This window comes from Bison bison, unplaced genomic scaffold, assembly GCF_000754665.1.
Source record: "Bison bison bison isolate TAMUID 2011002044 unplaced genomic scaffold, Bison_UMD1.0 scf7180017864041, whole genome shotgun sequence".
Classification (NCBI taxonomy): Eukaryota; Metazoa; Chordata; class Mammalia; order Artiodactyla; family Bovidae; genus Bison; species Bison bison.
Genome location: NW_011494613.1, coordinates 716,947 through 741,248, shown reverse-complemented (window position 1 = coordinate 741,248; position 24,302 = coordinate 716,947). Strand labels below are relative to the sequence as shown.

The window sequence follows — 24,302 nt, the reverse complement described above, 5'->3', positions numbered from 1 at the left end:
ATCATTCCCTTGAGTGATACGTCTCTTTTAGACCTTGTGTTTTTATTTAAAGTAAGTGCTTACTTTCCCCCTCACTGTGAGAGAATAGGGGGAGGTTAGTCATTAGTCTGTGCCGTATTCTCTTGTAGTTAAGTCAGTGCTTTCTGCCTCTGGTACACTCCAGTCATACCATTTACATACTTTGGAAAAAATAGCATGCATATTTGCAATACATTTAGTTAGTGTGTACTTAGAGCTTATTGCGCATATACATTTGAGAGCTCTAGGTTGTCACGTAGGAGTCTACAGACTGAAGTTTGGGTTCAGTTCAGTTCAGTCGCTCAGTCGTGTCCGACTCTTTGTGACCCCATGAACCGCAGCATGCCAGGCCTCCCTGTCCATCACCAACTCCCAGAGTTTACCCAAACTCATGTCCATTGAGTCAGTGATGCCATCCAACCATTTCATCCTCTGTTGTTCCCTTCTCCTCCCATCTTCAATCTTTCCCAGCATCAGGGTCTTTTCAAATGAGTCAGCACTTCGCATCAGGTGGCCAAAGTATTGGAGTTTCAGCTTCAACATCAGTCCTTCCAGTGAATATTCAGGACTGATCTCCTTTAGGATGGACTGGTTGGATCTCCTTGCAGTCCAAGGGACTCTCAAGAGTCTTCTCCAACACCACAGTTGAAAAGCATCAATTCTTCGGCGCTCAGCTTTCTTTATAGTGCAACTCTCACATCCATACATGACTCCTGGAAAAACCATAGCCTTGACTAGATGGACCTTTGTTGACAAAGCAATGTCTCTGCTGCTTAATATGCTGTCTGCTGCTGCTAAGTCGCTTCAGTCGTGTCCGACTCTGTACGACCCCATAGACGGCAGCCCGCCAGGCTCCCCATCCCTGGGATTCTCCAGGCAAGAACACTGGAGTGGGTTGCCATTTCCTTCTCCAATGCATGAAAGTGAAAAGTGAAAGTGAAGTCGCTCAGTTGTTTCCGACTCTTTTTTTTTTTTTTTCTGACCCCATGGACTGCAGACCACCAGGCTCCTCCGTCCATGGGATTTTCCAGGCAACAGTACTGGAGTAGGGTGCCATCACCTTCTCCGAATATGCTGTCTAGGTTGGTCATAACTTTCCTTCCAAGGTGTAAGCGTCTTTTAATTTCATGCCTGCAGTCACCATCTACAGTGATTTTTGGCGCCCACAAAAATAAAGTCAGCCGCTGTTTCCACTGTTTCCCCATCTATTTGTCATGAAGTGATGGGACTGGATGCCATGATCTTAGTTTTCTGAATTGAGCTTTAAGCCAGGTTTTTCACTGTCCTCTTTTCACTTTCATCAAGAGCCTCTTTAGTTCTTCTTCAGTTTCTGCCTTAAGGGTGGTGTCATCTGCATATCTGAGGTTATTGATATTTCTCCTGGCAATCTTGATTCCAGCTTGTGCTTCCTCCAGCCCAGCGTTTCTCATGATGTACTCTGCATATAAGTTAAATAAGCAGGGTGACAATATACAGCCTTGACGTACTCCTTTTCCTAAAGTTTGGGTCCTACGATCTAATACCAGAATATAGTGCTGCGCTCTGTTTCTTCCTTGGTGTTCAGGACCTCAAGAAACTTAATTTCTAGACTTAATCAACTTCTCTAACCTTAATTAGGATATTCCTCATTCATTCATCATGTCGTTAGCTCTCTCAGACAGCAGTCTTTTTTTTTTTTTTGAGAGGGAAACAAAGTAAGTTTGAGTGGGAGATGCTGTTAGAACAGCGGGCCAGCTCAAGGCAGAACCGACGAGACAACAGTCTTCTATAGTGGCAAGAGTGCAACTACTGAAGGAAATAAAAGTCTTTAAAAACTAGTGGTTTAGGGGACTTCCCTGGTGGTCCAGTGGTTAAGACTCCATGCTTTCACTGCAGGAGGCGTGGGATCTATCCCTTTTCGGGAACTAAGATCCTGCATGACACAGTCAAAACAAAACTAGTGGTTTTATTCTGTGACAGATCCCTCCAGCACCACCAAGACCTGATTTTGATGCCTCAAGGGAGAAACTACAGAAACTTGGAGAAGGAGAAGGGTCTATGACAAAGGAGGAATTCACGAAGATGAAACAGGAATTGGAAGCGTATGTGACTTTTGTTGTTATTTGTGCGTGTTTTTATGCCCTTTTTTTGTTTGGTTGGTTTTTGTTTTTGTTTCTCTGCTCTCTGATATCCCATCCTTTCAATCATTTCACCACAGTGACCCTTTCTGGAAGATGCAGGTTTAAGCCATACAACCAGTGTTAACTATCATGATCAGAGCCTACAGGAAAATTATAGAATAATTGTCTGCGTTGTAAAATTCTTTAAATTACTGTTTTAAATAAACTCTGAAGATTGAAAACAGAAGATCCACAAGTCCATAAATGATAGTAGAAAGGGAAATAATGACTTTTTAAAACACACATGTAGATCATTTTATTTTTATTTACAAGGCCTTAGTCATTACCCACCTGGTTCTCTTGTTTGGACAAGTGCATACTACCAAGATTTCTGTTTCTCATGTAAGTGTGCACTAAGCAACTCTGGATATTTTCTTCTTTCTTTTTCAAAAACTCTGTGTGTGTGTGTGTGTGTGTGTGTATAATTTTCCCACTCTTTTGTCTGACTATGGCTTCTGCCTGAAGGGAAAAGAATAGGAGCAAAGCAATGAGAAAATAGTTTTTTAGTGTTTTTTATTAAATGATGATTAGTTTCGTATATACTAGACATATATTAAATTCTTGAAAAAATTCTATTTCGTTTTTAGCATATTCGCTGAAAATACAGTTTTTCCCCTTCTCTTGAACATTTGAAATAATTTTGGATTGCTGCATATTGTTTTTCTGTATTTTGAGAGTTAAACAAGGAAATAGCTTTCCTTGCATTACCATCACCTCCATCACTTTTTCTGGTCATTTCTCCTGTTTGTGCATTTCCTTTTCTTCTCTTCCACTGAATTTCAGTTTTTAAGCATATATTCATGCTGCTACTAGACTCTTCTTCAAAATGCTAAACTCTTGACAAGAGAAATTAACAAAGTAGGTCTTCTTTGTTAAAGTGTAAGGTGACAGATATTTTAAGAATTCTGTCAATACTGAGTGCAAGCAGTAGCCTGATAGTGGACAGGTATGACTTCTATAGTTGATAAGCCTGACAGCTGGAAATGAGCAGCGCACATTAATATTGAGAGAATCTGTGGTTTTCCAGTGGCCCTGATCATGATTCTTTTGTGGTCTGGTTAGGGGTTGGATAACAGAGAACCTTTGGTTTATTCTACTGCTACCTCCATCCTCTGCATCCTTCTTTTTTGTCTTCACTGAATGACTACCCTCACAGAGATCAAACTTCTCCCAACATTGGTCCTGCTGGTTTGCTGGTATGTAAAACTTAACCTCCTTGCACGTAGTTGAAGCAAGAATATTGGGCCTTTTCCTTGAGTGTCCCCCCACCCCCAAATTGACATGTATTACTATAAGATCACTGTGATTCACTGATGATATTAAAATGTTTTAAACACAGTTCTTCAATGTAATGGAAAACACTAGTCTCTCCATGGTGTGTTTCTTTCTTGTGTGTTTGGGTCTTTAGATGAAAATAGTTATTAAAGTTGAAAATATGTTTACTGAGGTTTGTTTTAGTTATTTGTATGAAGGTGTATAAAAGCAGTAATTATCTAGAAATTGAATCATTAAAATTGTATGCTATAATTTGTAATGTACTTTCTCTGAAGCTAAAAACAAAAAGCCCTATAGTTACCTTTAACATCAACTTGCATAGGAAGAAAGGTTCATAAAACTTAAAAATATTAACATTTATATATAATAAATACTATTAACTAGCATGAAGTCTTTTCAGAGCTGGGTTTTATATATTTTGTTAACAGTTCAACTAAAACCTTTGTTTACATGGATTATATCTTCGTGCCTCTAGTTTTGCATTTAGAATAATTCCTAGTATTTGGTTAAAAAACTGTTGCGGGTGTTTTTCTGCAGAGTTTTTACCTTTAATTTTGTGTATTATTTCTAGTGAGTATTTGGCAATATTCAAGAAGACGGTTGCAATGCATGAAGTGTTTCTGTGTCGTGTGGCTGCACATCCCATTTTGAGGAAAGATTTAAATTTCCATGTCTTCCTGGAATATAATCAAGATGTGAGTATTGAATTGATCAAAGCAGTGATCAAGGTTTATTTTTAAAGAGTCATTGGAAGGAGAAGGGAGTTGTTAGAAAAGGCTTAAGGCCTTATAAATACATTTTATAAAATGTTCTGATTTTTCAAGGCAGTTTAATATGACTTTTTTAATGATACAGTATTTCAGTAGAACTTAAGTAGATTAATTTTTTAAATGATGCTAAACTATGTTACTACATTAGATATTGATTTTGATCCTGAAATGTGAACTTCTTAAGAAATAGGGTTATTAAATTGGTTAATGTTTCTTAAATTTGAGTTTGGAGGCTTCTGAAGTCTTATGGAGAATTCAGAGAAGTTCTTAAGCTAAAGAATTCCCAGTTACTTTTGGGTTGATCATTGACTCTTAATCTGTTTAACCTGCCTCCTTCAGTGCTGGTTGCTGCTAATTTTCCTCCCTCCCAGCCTCAAGAGATTTCTTCATTCGTGGTCCTGGAAAAAATCTTTTTAGTGGATGGGTGATACAGATCTTGGAGTCTCTATTTGGATGACAAGATTAACTCATGATTTTAGCAGAAGAGAGATATTTCCTAACCTTCGTTCATTTCTTCCTATGGCATCAGTGACCACACCCAGGACCTCATCTCACCCCCGAGTTCCTAAACCCTGACCTTATGGACTCCAAGCGTAGCCCTCTGTCCTCACAACTCCCTTTTTCCCTGTTCCCACTGCAGTTGTTCTTTGATTCACTGCTGCATCTAGACCCTTGACTTCTCCTGCACTTTGACCCTGGCAGTAGCTCTTTTCTTTCTTTCTTATCTTGCCTAGCATGCCTGCTCTGTCACTTATAGCAGTGTTATGACTTTAGACAGATCTCTCGTTTTCCATTAAAGCTAATTTCAATAATTCTTCTAGATCAAATAATGACCTTGTTCACTGGGACTGGACACCAATCAGAAAGCAAACACCCAAACCTCCTGTATCCCCCCATAGTCTTCAACCACTTTGGCAGCCACACTCATTTAATAGTTTTCTTTTCTTTTTTCTTTTTTACTTCCTCCTTTCCAATCTGGATGCCTTTTTAAAATTTTGCTTGCCTGACTGCCCTGGCTGGAACCTCCAGTACAGTGTTAAATAAGAGCAGACATCTGTGTTCTGTCCCTGATCTTAGGGGAAAAGCACGTACTCCTTCACTATCAAGTGTGATGTTAAATGTGGGTTTTTACATAGATACCTTTTGCCAGCTTAGAGAAGTTCTATTCCTAGTTTGTTGAGTGTTTTTATCATGAAAAAGTACATCTGTTGAGATGATTCATGTTTTTTATTCTGTTAATGTGGTAAAATGCATCATGCTTTTCCATTTTGACTGAGATACCTTTCTAGCTATGCTGACTCCCATGTTCTTGTGGATCTATGGGAATCCATCTTGATGTGTTCACCTCTTAACTCTATGGCTGCTTCCCAGTCTGCTTCATGGGCTTTTCCCGCCATATATCCGTTCATTTAAATCTGATTCTTCCAAGGTTCCTCATTGAGTTCTCTACAAATCTATAAGATTTCTAATTCTGTAAATTCTCTCTAATACCTGCTTCTGTGGCTCCAGCGATTCTAATATGCTATTAACTTAGAAATCTATTGGAATTCCTTGGCGGTCCAGTGGTTAGGACTCTGTGCTTCCACTGCTGGGAGCATGGGTTTGATCCCTGGTCACGGAACTAAGATCCCACAAGCCAAATGGGACAGCCCCGCCTGGCGGCTCCCTCTGCCCCAACTGTATCACTCCTGAGGCCCAGCACTATTCATTAAATAGCCTCCTGAAAAACCTCCATTTAGATGTCCCCTTGGCCTTTTACCCTCAGCTGAACCCTTCTTTTAAATCCATGCCTCCTTTTGTACTCTTTGTCTTATCTCAAAGAAGGCATCACTAACTCCCGTTCGCTTCCACCGTGAAAATTACTGAGGACTCCTACTGTCTGTTCCTGTCAGGAGTCACCAGATTCTCTCTGTCTTTTTACTGTGGATACTTGGTTCCATCACTAGACCTGAAGACTAGTCCAGACTTTGCCTGGGTTATTGAAGCAGACCCTGACTGGTCAGTCAACCTCCAGTCTTACCTTTCTCAACCCCTCAGTTGTATTGAGTTCTTTGGGTGCTTTGCTGATGCCCCATGAATAGCTTTAACACTATACTTCCCCTACTGTGTGTAATTATGTTTGCTTGTCTCTGTCTTCCTCTGTACCATTAGTTACTTTAGGAGTAGGGGCCACCTCTTAATCATCTTAATATTTGTAACACCCAGCACAGTGTGTGGTTATAATATACATTCATTATGGTTTGTTAAATGAGTGAATTAGAGAAAGAAATGGCAACCCACTCCAGCGTTCTTGCCTGGAGAATCCCAGGGACGGGGAAGCCTGGTGGGCTGCCGTCTGTGGGGTCGCACAAAGTTGGACACAACTGAAGCAACTTAGCAGCAGCAGCAGTGAAATAATTAATATAAAAAATAAGGTTAAAAAAAGCTGGAGTACTTTGAGGGGCCTAAGAGCAGTGAATTCTAACCGGGAATTTGAAAGGGTTTCATGAAGAGATGGCTTTTATTTTGAATATTAAAGTCTGACAGAGTTTTTGGTGGAAGAGGAGATACCATTTCAGATACAGAGGAACCTAAGAGTTCAGAGCCTCTTTCGAGAACAGTGTGGAGCATAAGGCTCTTTAGGGGTAGGGGTGGAGTTGGGAAGGTAACCTGAACCAGATTTTTTCAAAGTGTTGAGTATCTTGCTAAGGGGATTGGTGTTCAGTCTCTGAACATTATGAAACTCTATGAACTTATTTAAGTATGGAAGAGATGCTCAAAGTGTGATTTTGGAAGGAAAAAGAAAGAAGCTGTAGATTGTGTCAAGATTTTTATTGAAAGGTATGGAGTTTTCATAGTTGCATACCTTTACAGTCAGTTTCTCCCATCGGGAAGCTTCCATAAGTCTCTTACCTTTATCCATCAGAGGGAAGACAGAATGAAAATGATAATCAAACTAATCAAACTGATCACATGGACCACAGCCTTGTCTAACTCAATGAAACTATGGGGCATGCTGTGTAGGGCCACGCAGGATGGACAGGTCATAGTGGAGAGTTCTGACAAAATGTGGTCCACTGGAGAAGGGAATGGCAAACAACTTCAGTATTCTTGCCTTGAGAATGCGATGAACAGTATGATAAGGCAAAAAGATTTGACACTGAAAGATGAACTCCCCAGGTCGGTACATGCCCAATATGCTACTGGAGAAGAGTGGAGAAATAACCAGAAAGAATGAAGAGACAGAGCCAAAGTGAAAACAATGCCCATTTGTGGATGTGACTGGTGGTAGAACTAAAGTCCAATGCTGTAAAGAACAATAAAAGAACGATACGGCATAGGAACCCGGAATGTTAGATCCATGAATCAATTGGAAGTGGTGAAACGAGATGGCAAGAGTGAACATTGACATTTTAGGAATCAGGGAACTAAAATGGACTGGAATGGGCGAATTTAATTCAGATGACTGTTACATCTACTACTGTGGGCAAGAATCCTTTGGAAGAACTGAAGTAGCCCTCATAGTCAACAAAAGAGTCTGAAATGCAGTACTTGGATGCAATCTCAAAAACGACAGAATGATCTCTGTTCATTTCCAAGGCAAACCATTGAACATCACAGTAATCCCAAGTCTATGCCCCAATCACGAATGCCGAAAAAGCTGAAGTTAAAACAGTTCTATGAAGACCTACAAGATCTTCTAGAACTAACACCCAAGATGTCCTTTTCATCATAGGGGACTGGAATGCAAAAGTAGAAAGTCAAGAGATACCTGGAGTAAGAGGCAAGTTTGGCTTTGGGGTACAAAATGAAGTAAGGCAAAGGCTAACAGAATTTTGCCAAGAGAACACACTGGTCATAGCAAACACCCTCTTCCAAACAACACTAGAGATAACTCTATACATGGACATCACCAGATGGTCAATACTGAAATCAGATTGATAATATTCTTTGCAGCTGAAGATGGAGAAGCCCTATACAGTCTGCAAAAACGAGATCAGGAGCTGACTGTGGCTCAGATCATGATCTTTATTGCCAAATTCAGACTTAAACTGAAGAAAGTAGGGAAAACCACTAGACCATTCAGGTATGACCTAAATCAAATCCCTTAATTATACAGTGGAATGTTGCACAGGAGGCAATGATCAAGACCATCCCCAAGAAAAAGAAATGCAAAAAGGCAAAATGGTTGTCTGAGGAGGCCTTACAAATAGCTGAGAAAAGAAGAGATGCTAAAGGCAAAGGAGAAAAGGAAAGATGTACCTATTTGAATTCAGAGTTCCAAAGAATAGCAAGGAGAGATGAGAAAGCCTTCCTCAGTGATCAGTGCAAGGAAATAGAGGAAAACAATAGAATGGGACAGACTAGATATCTCTTCAAGAAAATTAGAGATACCAAGGGAACATTTCATGCAAGGATGGGTACAATAAAGGATAGAAATGCTGTGGACCGAACAAAAGCAGAAGATATTAAGAAGAGGTGGCAAGAATAAACAGAAGAACTGTACAAAAAAGATGTTCATGACCCAGATAACCACAATGGTATGATCACTCACCTAGAGCCAGACATCCTGGAGTCCAAAGTCAAGTGGGCCTTAAGAAGCATCACTATGAACAAAGCTAGTGGAGGTGATGGAATTCTAGTTAAGCTGTTTCAGATCCTAAAAGATGATACTGTGAAAGTGCTGTACTCAATATGCCAGCAAATTTGGAAAACTCAGCAGTGGCCACAGGACTGGAAAAGGTCAGTTCTCAGTCCAATCCCAAAGAAAGGCAATGCCAGAGAATGTTCAGACTACCGCACAACCGCACTCATCTCACACACTAGCAAAGTAATGCTCAAAATCCTCCAAGCCAGGCTTCAACAGTACATGAGCCGTGAACTTCCAGATGTTCAAGCTGGATTTAGAAAAGGCAGAGGAACCAGAGATCAAATTGCCAACATCCGTTGGATTATCAAAAAGTAAGAGAGTTCCAGAAAAGTATCTGCTTCTGCTTTATTGACTATGCCAAAGCCTTTGACTGTATGGATCACAACAAACTGGAAAATTCTGAAAGAGATGGGAATATCAGACCACCTGACCTGCCTCCTGAGAAATCTGTATGTAGGTCAAGAAGTAACAGTTAAAATCGAACATGGAACAATGTACTCGTTTCAACATGGGAAAGGAGTATGTCAAGGCTGTATATTGTCACCCTGTTTATTTAACTAATAATGCAGAAAGCAAAGAACTAACGAGCCTTGTGATGAAACTGAAAGAGGAAAATGAAAAAACTGGCTTAAAACTCAACATTCAGAAAACGAAGATCATGGCATCTGGTCCCATCACTTCATGGCATATAGATGGGGAAACAATGGAAACAGTGAGAGACTATTTTCTTGGGCTCCAAAATCACTGCAGTTGATGACTGCAGCCATGAAATTAAAAGACACTTACTCCTTGGAAGAAAAGCTATGATAAACCTAGATAGCACATTAAAAAGCAGAGACATTACTTTGCCAACAAAGGTCTGTCTAGTCAAAGCTATCTTTTTTCCAGTAGTCATGTATGGATATGAGAGTTGGACTATAAAGAAAGCTAAGCACTAAAGAATTGATGCTTTTGAACTGTGGTGTTGGAGAAGACTCTTGAGAGTCCCTTGGACTGCAGGGAGATCCAACCAGTCCATCCTGAAGGAAATCAGTGCTGAATATTCATTGGAATGACTGATGCTGAAGCTGAAACTCCAATGCTTTGGCCACCTGATGCGAAGAACTGACTCATTTGAAAAGACCCTGATGCTGGGAAAGATTGAAGGCAGGAGGAGAAAGGAACGACAGAGGATGAGATGGTTGGATGGCATCACTGACTCGTTGGATGGGAATTTGAACAAGCTCTGGGAGTTGGTGAGGGACAGGGAAGCTTAGTATGCTGCAGTCCATGGAGTCGAAAAGATTTGGACATGACTGAGCTACTGAACTGATGGGGTTTTAGGGACCAGATGAGAAGCTAAGAGACTGTATAGATGGGAAAACCATGAATAGGGAACCAAGAAGAGGGAAAACTTGGAGATCAGATTATAATAAATATTTTAAAAAATATTCAATGTGCGGTTAGCAGAATATATATGTAAAGAATACGATGTAGGCAATTTGAAATAGAATCTAAGATTCAGGAAAGAGCCTCTGCGTAGTGATTGAAATGTGCTAGTCACTTGCTTAATGGTGAGTATTGAAACCATGGCAGCAGATAAGGAAGTTAGATGAGATGTTCCTTCATGGGGCACTGATGCAATAAGTGGTAAAGTCAGAGTTGACTGCTTCTCAGTTTTGCCTTTAGATATATACTATTCATGCCATTCACAGTCATCGTTTGTGTCCTTTGTCTCATGAGTTTGCTGACCCCAAAATAGGTCGGGAGATGAGATTTGGAGTTCAGAGTGAAAAATTTGCAAAATATATTTTCAGAGTTTCTATAGAATCATATGATGGTATATTGTACTCCAGTAAATTTTACATGTTCAGAGAAGCTCCTGAGTGAATTTTTAGTTGACTTTATATGATGTAGTAGTGTTTGACAAAGTATGATGAAAGGGCTCCTTAGAGCAGAATTATCAACTACATTTACACAATTTGGAGGGGCTTCCCTGGTGGCTCAGCAGTAAAGACTGCCTGCAATGTGGGAGACTCGGGTTTGATCCCTGGATTGGGAAGATCCCCTGGAGAAGGGAACGGCAATCCAGTCCAGTATCCTTGCCTGGAAAATTCCATGGACAGAGGATCCTGGCAGGCTACAGTCCATGAGGTCATAAAGTGTCAGACACGACTGAGCGGCTAACACTTTTGAGCCATACTGTAGATCAGCTGAACCTGAATCTTTGGGGCTGAGGCCAGACTCCTTTAAGTTCCCAGAATTTGAAAATCACTGATCATACATAATGAAATTGCCAAAAGTTTAAAAACTGGAGTCCTTTTGAGATTGCTGTTTTGATGACAGAGAATAAAGGAGGTATTAACTTCTCATTTGTAATCTTAAAAGAAATACTAACTTAAATTTACCTTTCTTTCAGTTGAGTGTGCGAGGAAAAAATAAAAAAGAGAAACTGGAAGATTTCTTTAAAAACATGGTTAAATCAGCAGATGGAGTAATTGTTTCTGGAGTAAAGGTAAGACACTATTTGGTTAACAGAGGTACTGCTTTGAGAATTTACTTCTTTTACGAGGGAGATACTTTGAGATTTTCCGATGTGTAGGCCATTATATTGGAATGGAAGAGAAGTTTGGATAGTAGACTTCTTAGGGCTGGGAAACTGGGCCCCTTGCCCTGAGTTCCCCTCTTCAGAGAGCTCCTTTCTCTAAGGGGTGATAGGTCTGCAGCTCCAAGGGAATTTGCCAACCCAGAGCCCACACCCCTGTCCTCCAAACCAGACCATTCTCCTTATCTAGAACCCCACATTTTCTTGCCCAAATTCCAAGCCTGCCTTCAAGTCCTGCTTGGACTTCCTCCTTGAATTCATCTGCTGGTGAGTAGACCGGGCCTCTGGTGGTCTGTCCTCCACAGGTAGTCACGGAGTAGAGGGCCAGCACAGGGAAGAAGAGCAGTGTGCGGGATGGAATGACTGTCCGGCCTTACCCTGTGACTCTGCCTTACAGAGTCACAGGGTGGGCACCGAGGGGCTGCCTCGGTTTGTACACGTAGCCTTGGCTTTACAAATGTTAGGGGCCGACTTGGGTTTAGATTTGAAGTTAGAAGAGCTCAGTTGAAGTTTTGGTTTTGTCTCATAGTAGCTACGTGACCTTGAGAAAAGTCACTTTTCTTTCTCTAAATCTCAGGTTTCCCATTTTGAAAACGTGGTTAGTAATGCTACCTAGCTATAGGATTGTTAGAAACACTGAGTTAGATTTAGAAAGAATGAGATGCTAGTATGCATATACTTATAATTACCTAGATAACACCTAGATTTTTCTTAATGATGGTCTGAAAATGGTACAAGAATTGATTTTTTTGAAAACTCTTACCATCAATATTGAGAAAAATGTTTATTGCAGAATGTATTTTCAAAGTTTATATAGAATCATATTATGGTATATTGTACTCCAATAATAATATTATTAAGCAAATAATAAAGCAATAAATAATGCCTTATCATCATTGCCTGTTTTTATAAATATATCTACACTAAAACTTTGGTGTAAAGTACTATTTGGTTTATACTTTGATTTTGTAGAGACAGGTCAGTTGATATGTTGACAGTGCATCTCCTTTGGCTACTTCTAATAAAGGGTTGACATGGGAATTCCCTGGCAGTCTAGTGGTTAGGACTCAGCGCTTTCACTGCCGAGGGCCTGTGTTCAATCCCTGGTCAAGAAACTAAGATCCCACAAACCATGCAGTGAGACCAAAAAAAGATTCAGGCTGGTTTTGTTTTTTTTTTCTTCTTCAGATTATTTCCATTTTGATGCTACTTATGTTGAACTTTTTGATTAACATTAAGTATAAACCACTATATTGATTAGTAGTTTGATAATTTTATTAAAGTAATAGCTAACATTTTTTTGAACATTTGCAATGTGGTGTTTGGTAGCGCACATTTCATTAATCTTCACTACAACTCTGCAAGTTAGTTTTATCTCTGTTTTTCCAATAGACCTCACCTATACTAGTTAAGAAAACTAGTACACATGCATTAACAGATTTTAAGTCACATTTTGTCACACTAACTTTTGCTACTATGTTCTGTTAATACGGGTCTCAAGTTACATCATTTCAGCTGGTGCGTTTTCAGTAAACAGTTGCTATTTTAGAAGGGAGTTCATTGTTTTTAGTTTTAATGGATTTCTAGCTTTGTTCCAAAAAAGATTGAAAACAGTGTTTAATACCAAAATTGCTCCCAGATAGCTAATTTGGCCAGGTTCCCCAAAGCAGTCAGAGAGGGCCAATGACTAAGGCTTGGCAGCATTCAGGAATGGTTCATGAAATGCATAACAGACCAAGAGAAGCAGATTTCTACTTGTCTGCTGGGCTTTTTCCCCTTTTTTTTCCTCAAAAGCAATTGATTGCTCCCACTGGAGGAAATAAATGTGTTGGAGAAGCAGGATTGTAGTGGAAGAGTACAAGCTGGAGTAGGTTCAGGTACAGCATGGAAGCTGGGACCATATGGGACCATAAGCCTTCTGCTGTGGCACTGTGGAAGGCCTCTTACTTGATAGAGAGATGTTTTTGAGGTTTGAACTTGTTTTTGAAGTTTGAACTTGCTGGTGAAATCAATATAATGTCTGATTATTAGAGGATAGCTATGCTGTTTAATGATGATCTTTTATGATTATAAGGGAAGCAAAGTGTTATATGTTAGATTAAAGCAAATAAGTGAAAAAAGCTCATATTTTCTTTTGATCCCATAGGATGTAGATGATTTCTTTGAGCATGAACGAACATTCCTTTTAGAATATCATAACCGAGTTAAGGATGCATCTGCTAAATCTGATAGGATGACAAGATCCCACAAAAGTAAGGTTTTTCTCTGTGGCTCAAGTTTACATTGTTTAATGGAATAATTATCAAGTTATTATGTTATTTACAGTTTGTAAAAGTCTTGATATAGGGCAGTGATTTTCAAACTGTGGTCTATGAAGCTTTGATCTCAAGGCCCTTTTAAGCAAGTCTGTGAGAACAAAACTAATTTCATAATAATACTAGGATGATTTTTTTGTCCTTTTCACCATGTTGACATTTACACCAATGATGCAAAAGTTGTGATGGATAAATTGCTGGTGTCTTAGGACAAATCAAAGCAGTGGCACCAAACTGTACTAATAATCTTTGTATTCTTTCCCACAGTGCATTCAAAATTTTAAAAATTCAATTAAGAATGTCCTTGATGAAGCAGTGAAACTTATTACTTATTGAAAGTCTCCTCCCTTGAGTATACTTTTTTAATATGCTGAATGATGGATCGGGAGGTATGCATAAGGCACTTCGCATATGGATGTATGATGGTTCTTTCTAGAAAAGCAACTGAGTTGCAGCTGAACTGGCTGCTTTTTTTCAGTACCATTTTTACTTGAAAGAACAACTGACAGACAAGCTGCTATTATGCAAACTTGTGTCTTGGTAGACATTTTATCAAAAATTAATTAAATGAGCCTCACACTTCATGGAAAACTACTGGCAGCGTTTGTTGACAATGATGAAAATCAAGGTTTCCAGCAATTATTAGAATCTTGGAAAACTTGTGTCAGTCACCATGAGTTTGCTTTTCAGTAATTAAAGACTTGTCTGAGGAGATTGATGGTGATATTACTGAGTGTGATACTTTTTATATACTGAAGTGCATCTGCCTTTGGAAGATGTGTGTGATTCATTGAACCAGTATTTTCTAAATAATCAAAATCATGTTAAGTACACGTTAGATTAATGGTTTTTTTTAACAGCTGTATTGAAGTGTAATTGATATCAATAAGCTGCAATGTTCAAAGTTTACAATTGGATAAGTTTTGACACATGTATGACATCATTACTAGAGACAGTATAATGAACATGTCCATCACCACACACAGTCCTCTTGTGGCCCTTCATAATCCCTCCATCCTGTCCCTGTCCCCAGGCCACTGCTGATAATGCTTTCTGTCTCTGTAGATTAATTTGCATTTTCTAGAGTTGCAAATAAAATGGAATCATACAGTATGTACTTTCTATGGTCTGGCTTTGAAATTCAACAAAATTATTTTGAGTTTCATCCATGTTATTGTATGCTTCAGTAGTTCATTCTGTTTTGTTGTTGAGTGGTATTCCATTGTATAGATATACCACAGTTATCTATTCAGCTGTTGCTGGACAATTGGATTGTTGGCTAGCTTTCACCCATTCAAAATAAAGCTGACATATGTAAGTCTTTGTATGAACATAGGCTTTCATTTCTCTTGGGTAGTACCTAGAAGTAGAATGACTGGGTCAAATGTAAGTGTATAATTAACTTTTTTTAAAAAATTGCCAAACATTTTCCCAAAATGATTGTATCATTCTGCATTCATACCAGCTGTGCACGAGGATTCCAGCTGCTTCATATCCTTACCAACAAAGTCAGTCTTAAATTTTATCCATTCTGCTAGGCCAATATGGTTTTAATTTCAGTGATTGATGATATTGAACTTCTTTTCTTGTATAAGTCTTTCAACTTTATTCTTCTTTATCAAAGTTGTTTTGGGCCCTCTAGGTTCTTTATTTTTTTGGATGGATTTTAAAATCAGCTCGTCACTTTCTACAAAAATGCCTGCTGGGATTTTTTGATTGGAATTGTGTAGAATATAGATCAGTTTGGGGAGGATTAAGATCTCAAAAGTGTTGGTTCTTCTAATACATGAACAGGGTATATGTCTATTTACTTTGGTCTTCTCTCAGCAATTTTTTGTTGCTTCCTTTGTAAAGCTCTTATACATCTTTAGTTAGATCTCTGTTTTTTGATGCGATTCTAAATGATGTGTTTTCTACATTTGAGTTTCTAGTTTTTTTGCCAATATATAGAAATACATTGTATTTTCAGCATTGAGCTTATATCTTGCAGCCTTTCTAAATCAACTCACTTATTAGTTTATTAACTATTTTGTAGATTCCTTAGCATTTTCTGCATAAAGGGTCATCTTTGAGTAAAAACAGTTAACACTTCTTCCGTTCCAGTTGGAATGATGTTTATTTCTTTTCCTTGCCCATTATACTATAGCTGTACCCTTTAGTACCATTTTGGTAAAAGTGGTGAGGGCAAGCGGTTTGACCTTGTTCCTTATCTTGTGGGAAAGCATCCATTTTAATTGTGATGTTAGGTATAGGTTTTTCCTAGATGCCTTTTAGCAGGTTTCAGTTAGGAATGAATGTTGGATTTTGTCAGATGCTCTTTTTGCAACAATTAAGATAACCATACGGTTTTTATTTTTTTAGTCTGCTAATACGGTTAATCATATTGATTGATTTTCAGATACTAAACCAATCTTATATTCTTGGGATAAATATTACATATCATTGGAGTTTAATGTGATAGAGTACACAGACTTCACTGATAGGACTTTAGGTTCCCCAGTGTGACTAACCCTTAAAGAAACGACTGCTTGTTGAGTAGAGTATCCACAGTTATCTGAAAATATTAGTAAAATACCTCCTGCTTTTCCAACAACATACCTGTTTGAAGCTAGATTTTTTTTTCCCCACATACTTGAGCAAAAATATTGTGTCACAGTACAGTGAATGCAGAAGCAGATAAGAGAATGGAGCTATTGACTGTTAATCCAGACACAAAAAGGAGATTTGCAAAATCTAAGTGTCACCATGGTCACTGATTTTAAATATTTTTCATTTAAATATTATGTTAACATATAATGGTTTGAATACTGTTATTTTAAAATAGTAAATATTAAGACTGTACTTTTGAGGATCGTTTCTGTTGTTTGTTACTCTAGAAGTTTCTCTGAACATGTAGAGCACCTGAAAGCATGAGGAGGAGACATACTTCACACAGCAGTCTCTCCTCAGCGTGAAGCTGGCTCGTGGTGTTGCTTCTGCAGTTGCTGTTTGCTGTTGATGATTGTTCTCTTCCTCCTTTGGGAGAATAAGAGGGAGAGAATGCTGTCTGGGTGGTTTCCTTAAGAAAAAAAAAAGTAAATACTTAAAAATTTTTTTGTTTTACTTTAAAAAAAAAAATAACACTCTCTACAGTGCTACAGACCCAGAAGTCTCTCTGAATATTCTTTGCTCTTGTATGTCTCCCTGGTTCTTTTCCATGCCCTTCTCTTTATCTAGAATTCTTTCCTCCACTTTGCCTAGTAAAGATTTCCTCACCCTGCAAGCTCCAACACCTGTTGTAGTGTCTGTAAACCCTTCCCTGACATCCTCAGGTGGAATATCTGTTTCCCCTGCTCCTTAAGTAGTTTATAGCTACTTCCAGTTCCATATTCATCATAATGTATTATAGTTTGTGTGGTTTCTTTCTCTAGACTTCGGTATCTCATATTACATACACATTTTTTGGCAGGTACGTATTCAGTAACTTTTTTAATCCATGAATAAATATATTAAATCCTTAAAACTTTTTCCATAGGTGCTGCAGATGATTACAATAGAATTGGTTCTTCATTATATGCTTTAGGAACTCAGGATTCTACAGATATATGCAAGTAAGGATTCTGATTTAAAACATTAAATAAAACAAAATTTTTGTTGCCAGCTCGGGCACACACACTACTGCTGACCCAGCAGGCGTTTTGGAATATTTTTGTCAAAACACATTGACAGTATAGAGCTTCTTTATAAAGTTAGGTTGGTGTTATTTTTCTCTTCCTTTTCTCTCTTACTTTTTTAAATCCGAGAAATAAAAGTCAACCTTAGTATATATAATTTTTAACATTTACAGTGTTTTAGTTGATGAAAATTTGCCAATTTATGTGTGTGAAAGAGAAACAATTTATATTAAAATGTGCTTAGATTTTAATAAAGTTTCTTTTAAATAAGAAATGCTAAAAAAAAAAAAAAGAAATTCTGTTTTAGAATTAGAGTATATATATATTAATATATATTTTGTTGGAGGCCAAGTTTTACTCTTTGGCCACCTGATGCAAAGAACTGACTCACTGGAAAAGACCCTGATGCTGGGAAAGATTGAAGGCAGGAAGAGGAGATGACAGAGGATGAGATGGTTGGATGGCATCATCGACTCAATGGACATGAGTTTGAGCAAGCTCCAGGAGTTGGTTGTGGACAGGGAAGCCTGGTGTGCTGCAGTCCATGAGGTCACAAAGAGTCAGACACGACTAAGCAACTGAACTAAACTGAAGTTTTAATCTAGCCATAAATCTTAGTTGCTCGTGTAATGTTGTTTAAACTTAACTCTCCTTTGAAAATAGCTCAAACATACTTTTAATATTTTAAGAAGAAAAACTGTTGTCATAGTCCATGCCTTTCTCTAAACCACATCCTTGAACTTTTCTCTAGTATATCCTGTCTCAGTAGACATGTCAGATCAAATTTTTCAGCAAAACAGGATACCATAGCCTACTAATTAACATGCTACCTTCCCAAAGAGTTAGTTCTTAAGTCTTTGATAAGGAAAAAAAGGCAACCTTGCCATGTGTTACCTTACGTAAACTTGTCAAAGAGTGAAGTGAAGTTCATAAAATTCAGCTTTCAATAGTATATACCCTAATCCAAATATAATGTTGTCTGTCATATTTTACAGAATACCCTTCAGTAGTTTGGCATTGGGATATTTTTTAGTTGGCATCAGCATTTGAAAGATGGACTTTCTAGTTAAAAGCGACAGTGGGGACTTGGTGGCCTGGCAGTTAGGGTCCGGGCTTTCACTGAGTTGGCCCTGGTTCAGTCCCTGGTCAGGAACATCCTGCAAGCTGCGAGTGCAGCTCCCCTACCCACCCCCAGAAAGTGAAAGTGAATCCTGAAATAGAAATTGGCTATTCGTTTCTATTGTTTTCCAAAACAAAACAGCTCCATTTGAAAATATTTAAAATGTAGTTCTTTGGATGTGATTGTTCTGTACTTCTATAGTATTTAAAGGTATAGACTTTATTTAATATTATGCAGCGTATTACTAAAGGATATCAAGACAAAGATGGTTGTTTTAAAAAATATTTATTTAATGTATTTATTTGGCCGCACTGGGTCTTAGTTATGCTGTGTGGGATCTAGTTCCCTTACCAGGGATTGAACCTAGGCCCTTGCATTGGAAGCATGAAGTCTTAACCACTGGACTACCAGGGAATTCCCAAGACAAAGTTTTTAATGTATGGCTTAGACTGTTACCTTGAAATGGGAGGATTTTCTATAACAGTACATCACGGGGAATCTGTTATATGGGTGCTTATACAAAGAAAGATTTTTGTCGAACTAGATGAAATCTGCAGTGAAAAAATCATTATTATTATAATGAGATAAGAATGTTTATTATTAATATGGTTTGCGGTGTGTTCTCTGAACATTTGCAATAGAAAATTATTTCAAAGATAGCTTATGATGAAATATTTTTCCCTTCCAGGTTTTTTCTTAAAGTTTCAGAACTGTTCGATAAGACGAGAGTAAGTACTAATAATTAACCTTTGGGAGTATAAGTCTCTGCAAACAATGTTTAACTTGTTGGGCTGTGTTTAACTTTATGAAAAAGATGAGTTATACTTTAGAATCATGAAGAGGCAGATTTAGATTTGAAAATAATGAGTTTTTCAGGAAATTCACTTTTTGTTACGGTATAAAAGTTCAAATTCTTTCTTTTATAAATTTATTTATTTTAATTGGAGGCTAATTACTTTACAATATTGTATTGGTTTTGCCATACATCAACATAAATCCGCCACGGCTGTACATGTGTTCCCCATCTGGAACCCCCCTCCCACCTCCCTCCCTGTACCATCCCTCTGGGTCATCCCACTGCACCAGCCCCAAGCATCCTGTATCATGCATCGAACCTGGACAGGCGATCCATTTCATATATGATATTATACATGTTTCAGTGCCATTCTCCCAAATCATCCCACCCTGAGTTCAAATTCTTGATCAGAAAATGTGTTCAGTAGGAAACTGTTTATTTTTATGAAAAAAATCATTTTTTCTTGGGGATTTTGTAAGCTAGAAGAAAATCTTGGATTCACTATAACTTTACCAAGATTATTGTTTTTGATCCCCCATGAAATACTGAGTTAAAAGTGAGTTGTATCAATGTAAAGCAAATATATAACTGCATGAAATTTTCATTCATTTTAGTAATTTAATACTGATACAGTCTTGGTTTTCAGAGGTCATATTTATTTATAATCATTATGATAGTTAAATAATATTTAACATTTTTATAAATTGATAGAATAGTGAAAGTGTTTACTAAATGTTTAATGGTACTTAGCTAATTAAGATCGGTGGTGGCTAGTCCAAGTAGAAGTCTGGTTTCATCATGATCTTGTCAATTGAGCTATTTATACTGAAGACAAGTAGAAAAAGATAATATTCTCTGTCAAAGGAACAAGTTCTTAAATACGTAGATGTTATACTGGGGTCCATATAGCCCATTATTCTGCCTTTGATGTTTGTACCAGTGAGCATTTTCTGGAAAGATATAGTTGTTTTCTTGAGTCTATTTACATCAAAAGGATAGGGATCTATCACAAAATAGCCTTATGTGCCAGTTCTTCAAAAGTAGATGTAAGGATGGGATTAGATGCACAGAGGTTTATTGTGAAAAGCAAAAAGGAAGGAGCAGTAATAGACAGGAGGAGCCTTCAGATGACAGTGCCAGTCTGCACCTGTGAAAGGAGAAGAAGAGGAAAGAGGACTGGCTAAGCAGGGTTTCAGACTATAGCATAGTTCTGAGAAAGCTTCATCCAGGTCACAGGGGAGTCCCTAAGCCAGAGCTGCCTGTTAGAGGAGTTCTGCGTCAGGCAAAAATGGGCTGGGTGGGGAGCATAGAACATATCTTTGGTATGAACATGATTCCAGATCCAGAGATACAGTAGTTGGGGCTATCAGCCAGCCAGCTATAATCCTTTCAGCAAGCATTTCTCTTGACCGAGGTCCGGGTGGCACATTTCGATAACCCCCAAATTCTTATTTCCTTTTGCATGTGCATGGTGTTCTGGTTAATATGGCTGTGTTACAAATCATCCTAAAATCAGTAGCTTTAAACAGCAACCATTTGATTAAGCCAGTGAACTCTGGTTCAGGAACTCAGAAAGGGCGCAGCAGAGATGATTGTCTCTGCCCCATGGTGTGCCTCCACAGGAAGGCTGTGAAGGCCAGGGCCTGGAACTATCTGAAGGCTCGATCATTCCTGTTTCCGAGGGTTGATACTGGCTAGCAGCTGGAACTTCTGCTAGGGCTGTTGGCTCTAACACCTACATGTGGCTTTCCCATGGAGCTGCTTAGGCTTCTTCATAGCTTGGTAAAGAGGTTCCAAAAGTGAGCATCCCCAGTGATGGGAGGAGGAAGCTGGGGCCTAGAAACTGGCGTGGCATCGTTCCTGTATTGGCCAAGCAGTCTTAGAGCCCAGATTCAAAGAGAGGGGACACACACCCTACTTATTAATGGCAGGAGAGGAGCCCCGTTTAAAAGCACCCAACATTAACTAGCATGTCAGGAAGTTAAGTTTGTTTCTCCACAAAGAAACAAAGTTTTTTCTAACTTTTTATTAAAGTATACTATACGTGTAGAAAAAAGCACATAACAGAAACGTACAGCTCAGTGAAATGTTATTTCACACACCCATGTAATGAATACCCAGACGAAGAAATGGAGCATTACAGCAATTCAGGTACCCGACTCCCCTTTCAGCTGCCTTCTGAGTCACCACCTCCTGTAAGACTACCACTGTCCTAGCTTCTAACAGCAAAATTTGGTTTTATTTTCATATCTTATATAAATACATATGCAGTATATATTGTTCTTTGTCTGGTTTCTTTTAATTGTTATATACATGAGATTCATTGGTGGTGTTGCATGTAGGTATAGTTTCTACATTCTTACTGCTGTATTGTTTTCCATTGCAAGAATAGACCTAACTTTATTATTTGTTCTACTGGTGGGCATTTGGATAGTTGCCGGTTTGAGGTACTTTACACAGAGTACTGTTAAGACCATTTTTTATTTATCTTCAGCTGAACATAAGTACACATTTCTGTGGGGTGTATGTAACTTGGAGACGTGATAGTTCATAGGATACCCATGTGAAAAGCTTTTGTAGGTGAACCGTTTCCCTAAGTGATTGTGCCAACTCACATTCCCACCAGAATGAATGTGAGCATTGGGCTGCTGCACAGGGTTGTAATATTTGGTATCTTTTTTTACTTTAGCTGTTCTGGTGGATGTATAGGATTTTTTTTTTTTAATTTTTTATTTTGACAACAATTTCTGACTTAGATTGCAAGAATAGTACAAAGAATTCCTGTACACATGTCACCCAGATTTCCTTTCCTTTTGTTGTTGTTCAGTCACTAAGTCTTGTCCAACTCTGCAACCCCATGAACCTGCAGCAAGCCAGGCTTCCCTGTCCTTCACCATTTCCCAGAGTTTGCTCAAACTCATGTCCATTGAGTCAGTGATGCCATCCAACCATCTCATCCTCTGTCACCCTCTTCTCTTGCCATCAGTCTTTCCCAACATCAGGGTCTTTTCCAGTGAGTCAGCTCTTTGCATCAGGTGGCCAAAGTATTGGAGCTTCAGCTTCTGCACCAGTCCTTCCAATAAATATTCAGGGTTGATTTCCTTTAGGATTGACTGGTTGGATCTCCTTGCACTTCAGGGGACTCGTAAGAGTCTTCTCCAGCACCATAGTTCCAAAGCATTAATTCTTCAGCGCTCAGCCTTCTTTATAGTCCAACTCTCACATCCATACGTGACTACTGGAACAATCATAGCTTTGACTAAATGGACCTTTGTTGGCAAAGCAATGTCTCTGCTTTTTAATACACTGTTTTGGTTTGTCATAGCTATTCTTCTAAGGAGCAAGAGTCTTTTAACTTTGTGGCTACATTCATTGTCTGCAGTGATTTTGGAGCCCAAGAAAACTAAATATGACACTGTTTCCACTTTTTCCACATCTGTTTGCCATGAAGTGATGGGGTCAGATGCCATGATCTTTGTTTTTTGAATGTTGAGGTTTAAGCCAGCTTTTGCATTCTCTTCTTTCACCTTCATCAAGAGGTTCTTTTTTTTGTTGTTTTGTTTTGTTTTTTAATGATTTTATTTATGGTTGTGCACGGTCTTCATGCTGCGTGGGCTTTTCTCTAGCTGTGGCTCCTCTTGTTGCGGAGCATGGGCTCTGGTGCCCACAGACCTCAGTTCTGTGGCTCCCGGGCTCGAGAGCCCCGGCCCAGTGGCTGTGATGCATGGGCTCAGCTGCTCTGCCACGTGTGGTCTTCCCAGACCAGGGGTGGAACTCACGTCCCCTGCTTTGGCAGGGGGGCGATTCTTTACCACTGAGCCGCCAGGAAAGCCCTCAGGCGTATTTTAGACTAGTTTTCCACGCTCCTATCTGGTGAGAGAGGCCTGGGAGCCGGGAGTCCACTCAGCCACAGTGCTGGCTCTGCCATCAAAAGCTCTGGGGCCTCTAGCGAGCGCCTGCCCCTCCCTCAGTCGTGTCTGACTCTGCCCACCAGGTTCCTCTGTCCATGGGATTTCCCAGGCAAGATTACTGGAGTGGGTTGCCATTTCCTTCTCCCATCAAGAGGTTCTTTAGTTCCTCTTCACTTTCTGCCATTAAAGTGGTATCATCTGCATATCTGAGGTTGTTGATATTTCTCCCAGCAGTCTTGATTTCAGCTTGTGATTCATCTAGCCCAGCATTTTGCATGATGTACTGTGTATATAAGTTAAATAAGCAGGGTGACAGGATACAGCCTTGACGTACTCCTTTTCTTTTTTTTTCAGGGGTAAAATACTTTTAATAAATTTTTATGGGATACTCCTTCATTACAAACAGTATTGGAAATGTAACCAAAAAATAATAAAGATAAATAGGCCAATAACAAAATCTTAATTTTTTTTTAATTTTATTTTATTTTTAAACTTTACATAATTGTATTAGTTTTGCCAAATATCAAAATGAATCCACCACAGGTATACCTGTGTTCCTCATCCTGAACCCTCCTCCCTCCTCCCTCCCCACACCATCCCTCTGGGTCATCCCAGTGCACTAGCCCCAAGCATCCAGTATCGTGCATCGAACCTGGGATGTACTCCTTTTCCAACTTGAACCTATCCATTGTTCCATGTCCAGTTCTAATTGTTGCTGCTTGTCCTGCATACAGATTCCCTTAGATTTGGTTGACATAGTACATTCTTCTTTATCCTCTGTCTCTCCAGAGTGAATGAAGAGTTCTTATCTTTTTAGTCTGACATGGCTGCTTCCCACTTCACCTCACCTCAGACTCACCACTTTAGTTTTATGTTTGTTTGTTTGTTTGTTTTTAACTTTCACTCTTTGGTATTTTCAGGCACATTTTGTTAATGTTTTAATGTTGTTTTGTGGTTGTCTGCAGCAGGGGGATTGGTTTGAATTACCTAGTGCAGTACTCCTGCCAGCCTCTATTACTTTATAGTCTGTGTACATATCAGTTGCTATTAAAATGAATAGAAAAATACAGG

The 24,302-nt window shown here is 38.9% G+C and overlaps 1 protein-coding gene across 1 annotated transcript in view; it reads left to right on the top strand.

Moving 5' to 3' along the window:
• SNX6 (sorting nexin 6) overlaps nucleotides 1-24,302 on the top strand; it is a 69,383-nt gene that overhangs the window by 33,312 nt on the left and 11,769 nt on the right. Inside the window, exons 5-10 of the mRNA XM_010835349.1 lie at nucleotides 1,978-2,099; nucleotides 4,024-4,147; nucleotides 11,251-11,346; nucleotides 13,583-13,688; nucleotides 17,266-17,341; nucleotides 19,213-19,252. Coding sequence (XP_010833651.1) covers nucleotides 1,978-2,099; nucleotides 4,024-4,147; nucleotides 11,251-11,346; nucleotides 13,583-13,688; nucleotides 17,266-17,341; nucleotides 19,213-19,252 — 564 coding nt within the window. The remainder of the gene's footprint in view (nucleotides 1-1,977; nucleotides 2,100-4,023; nucleotides 4,148-11,250; nucleotides 11,347-13,582; nucleotides 13,689-17,265; nucleotides 17,342-19,212; nucleotides 19,253-24,302) is intronic.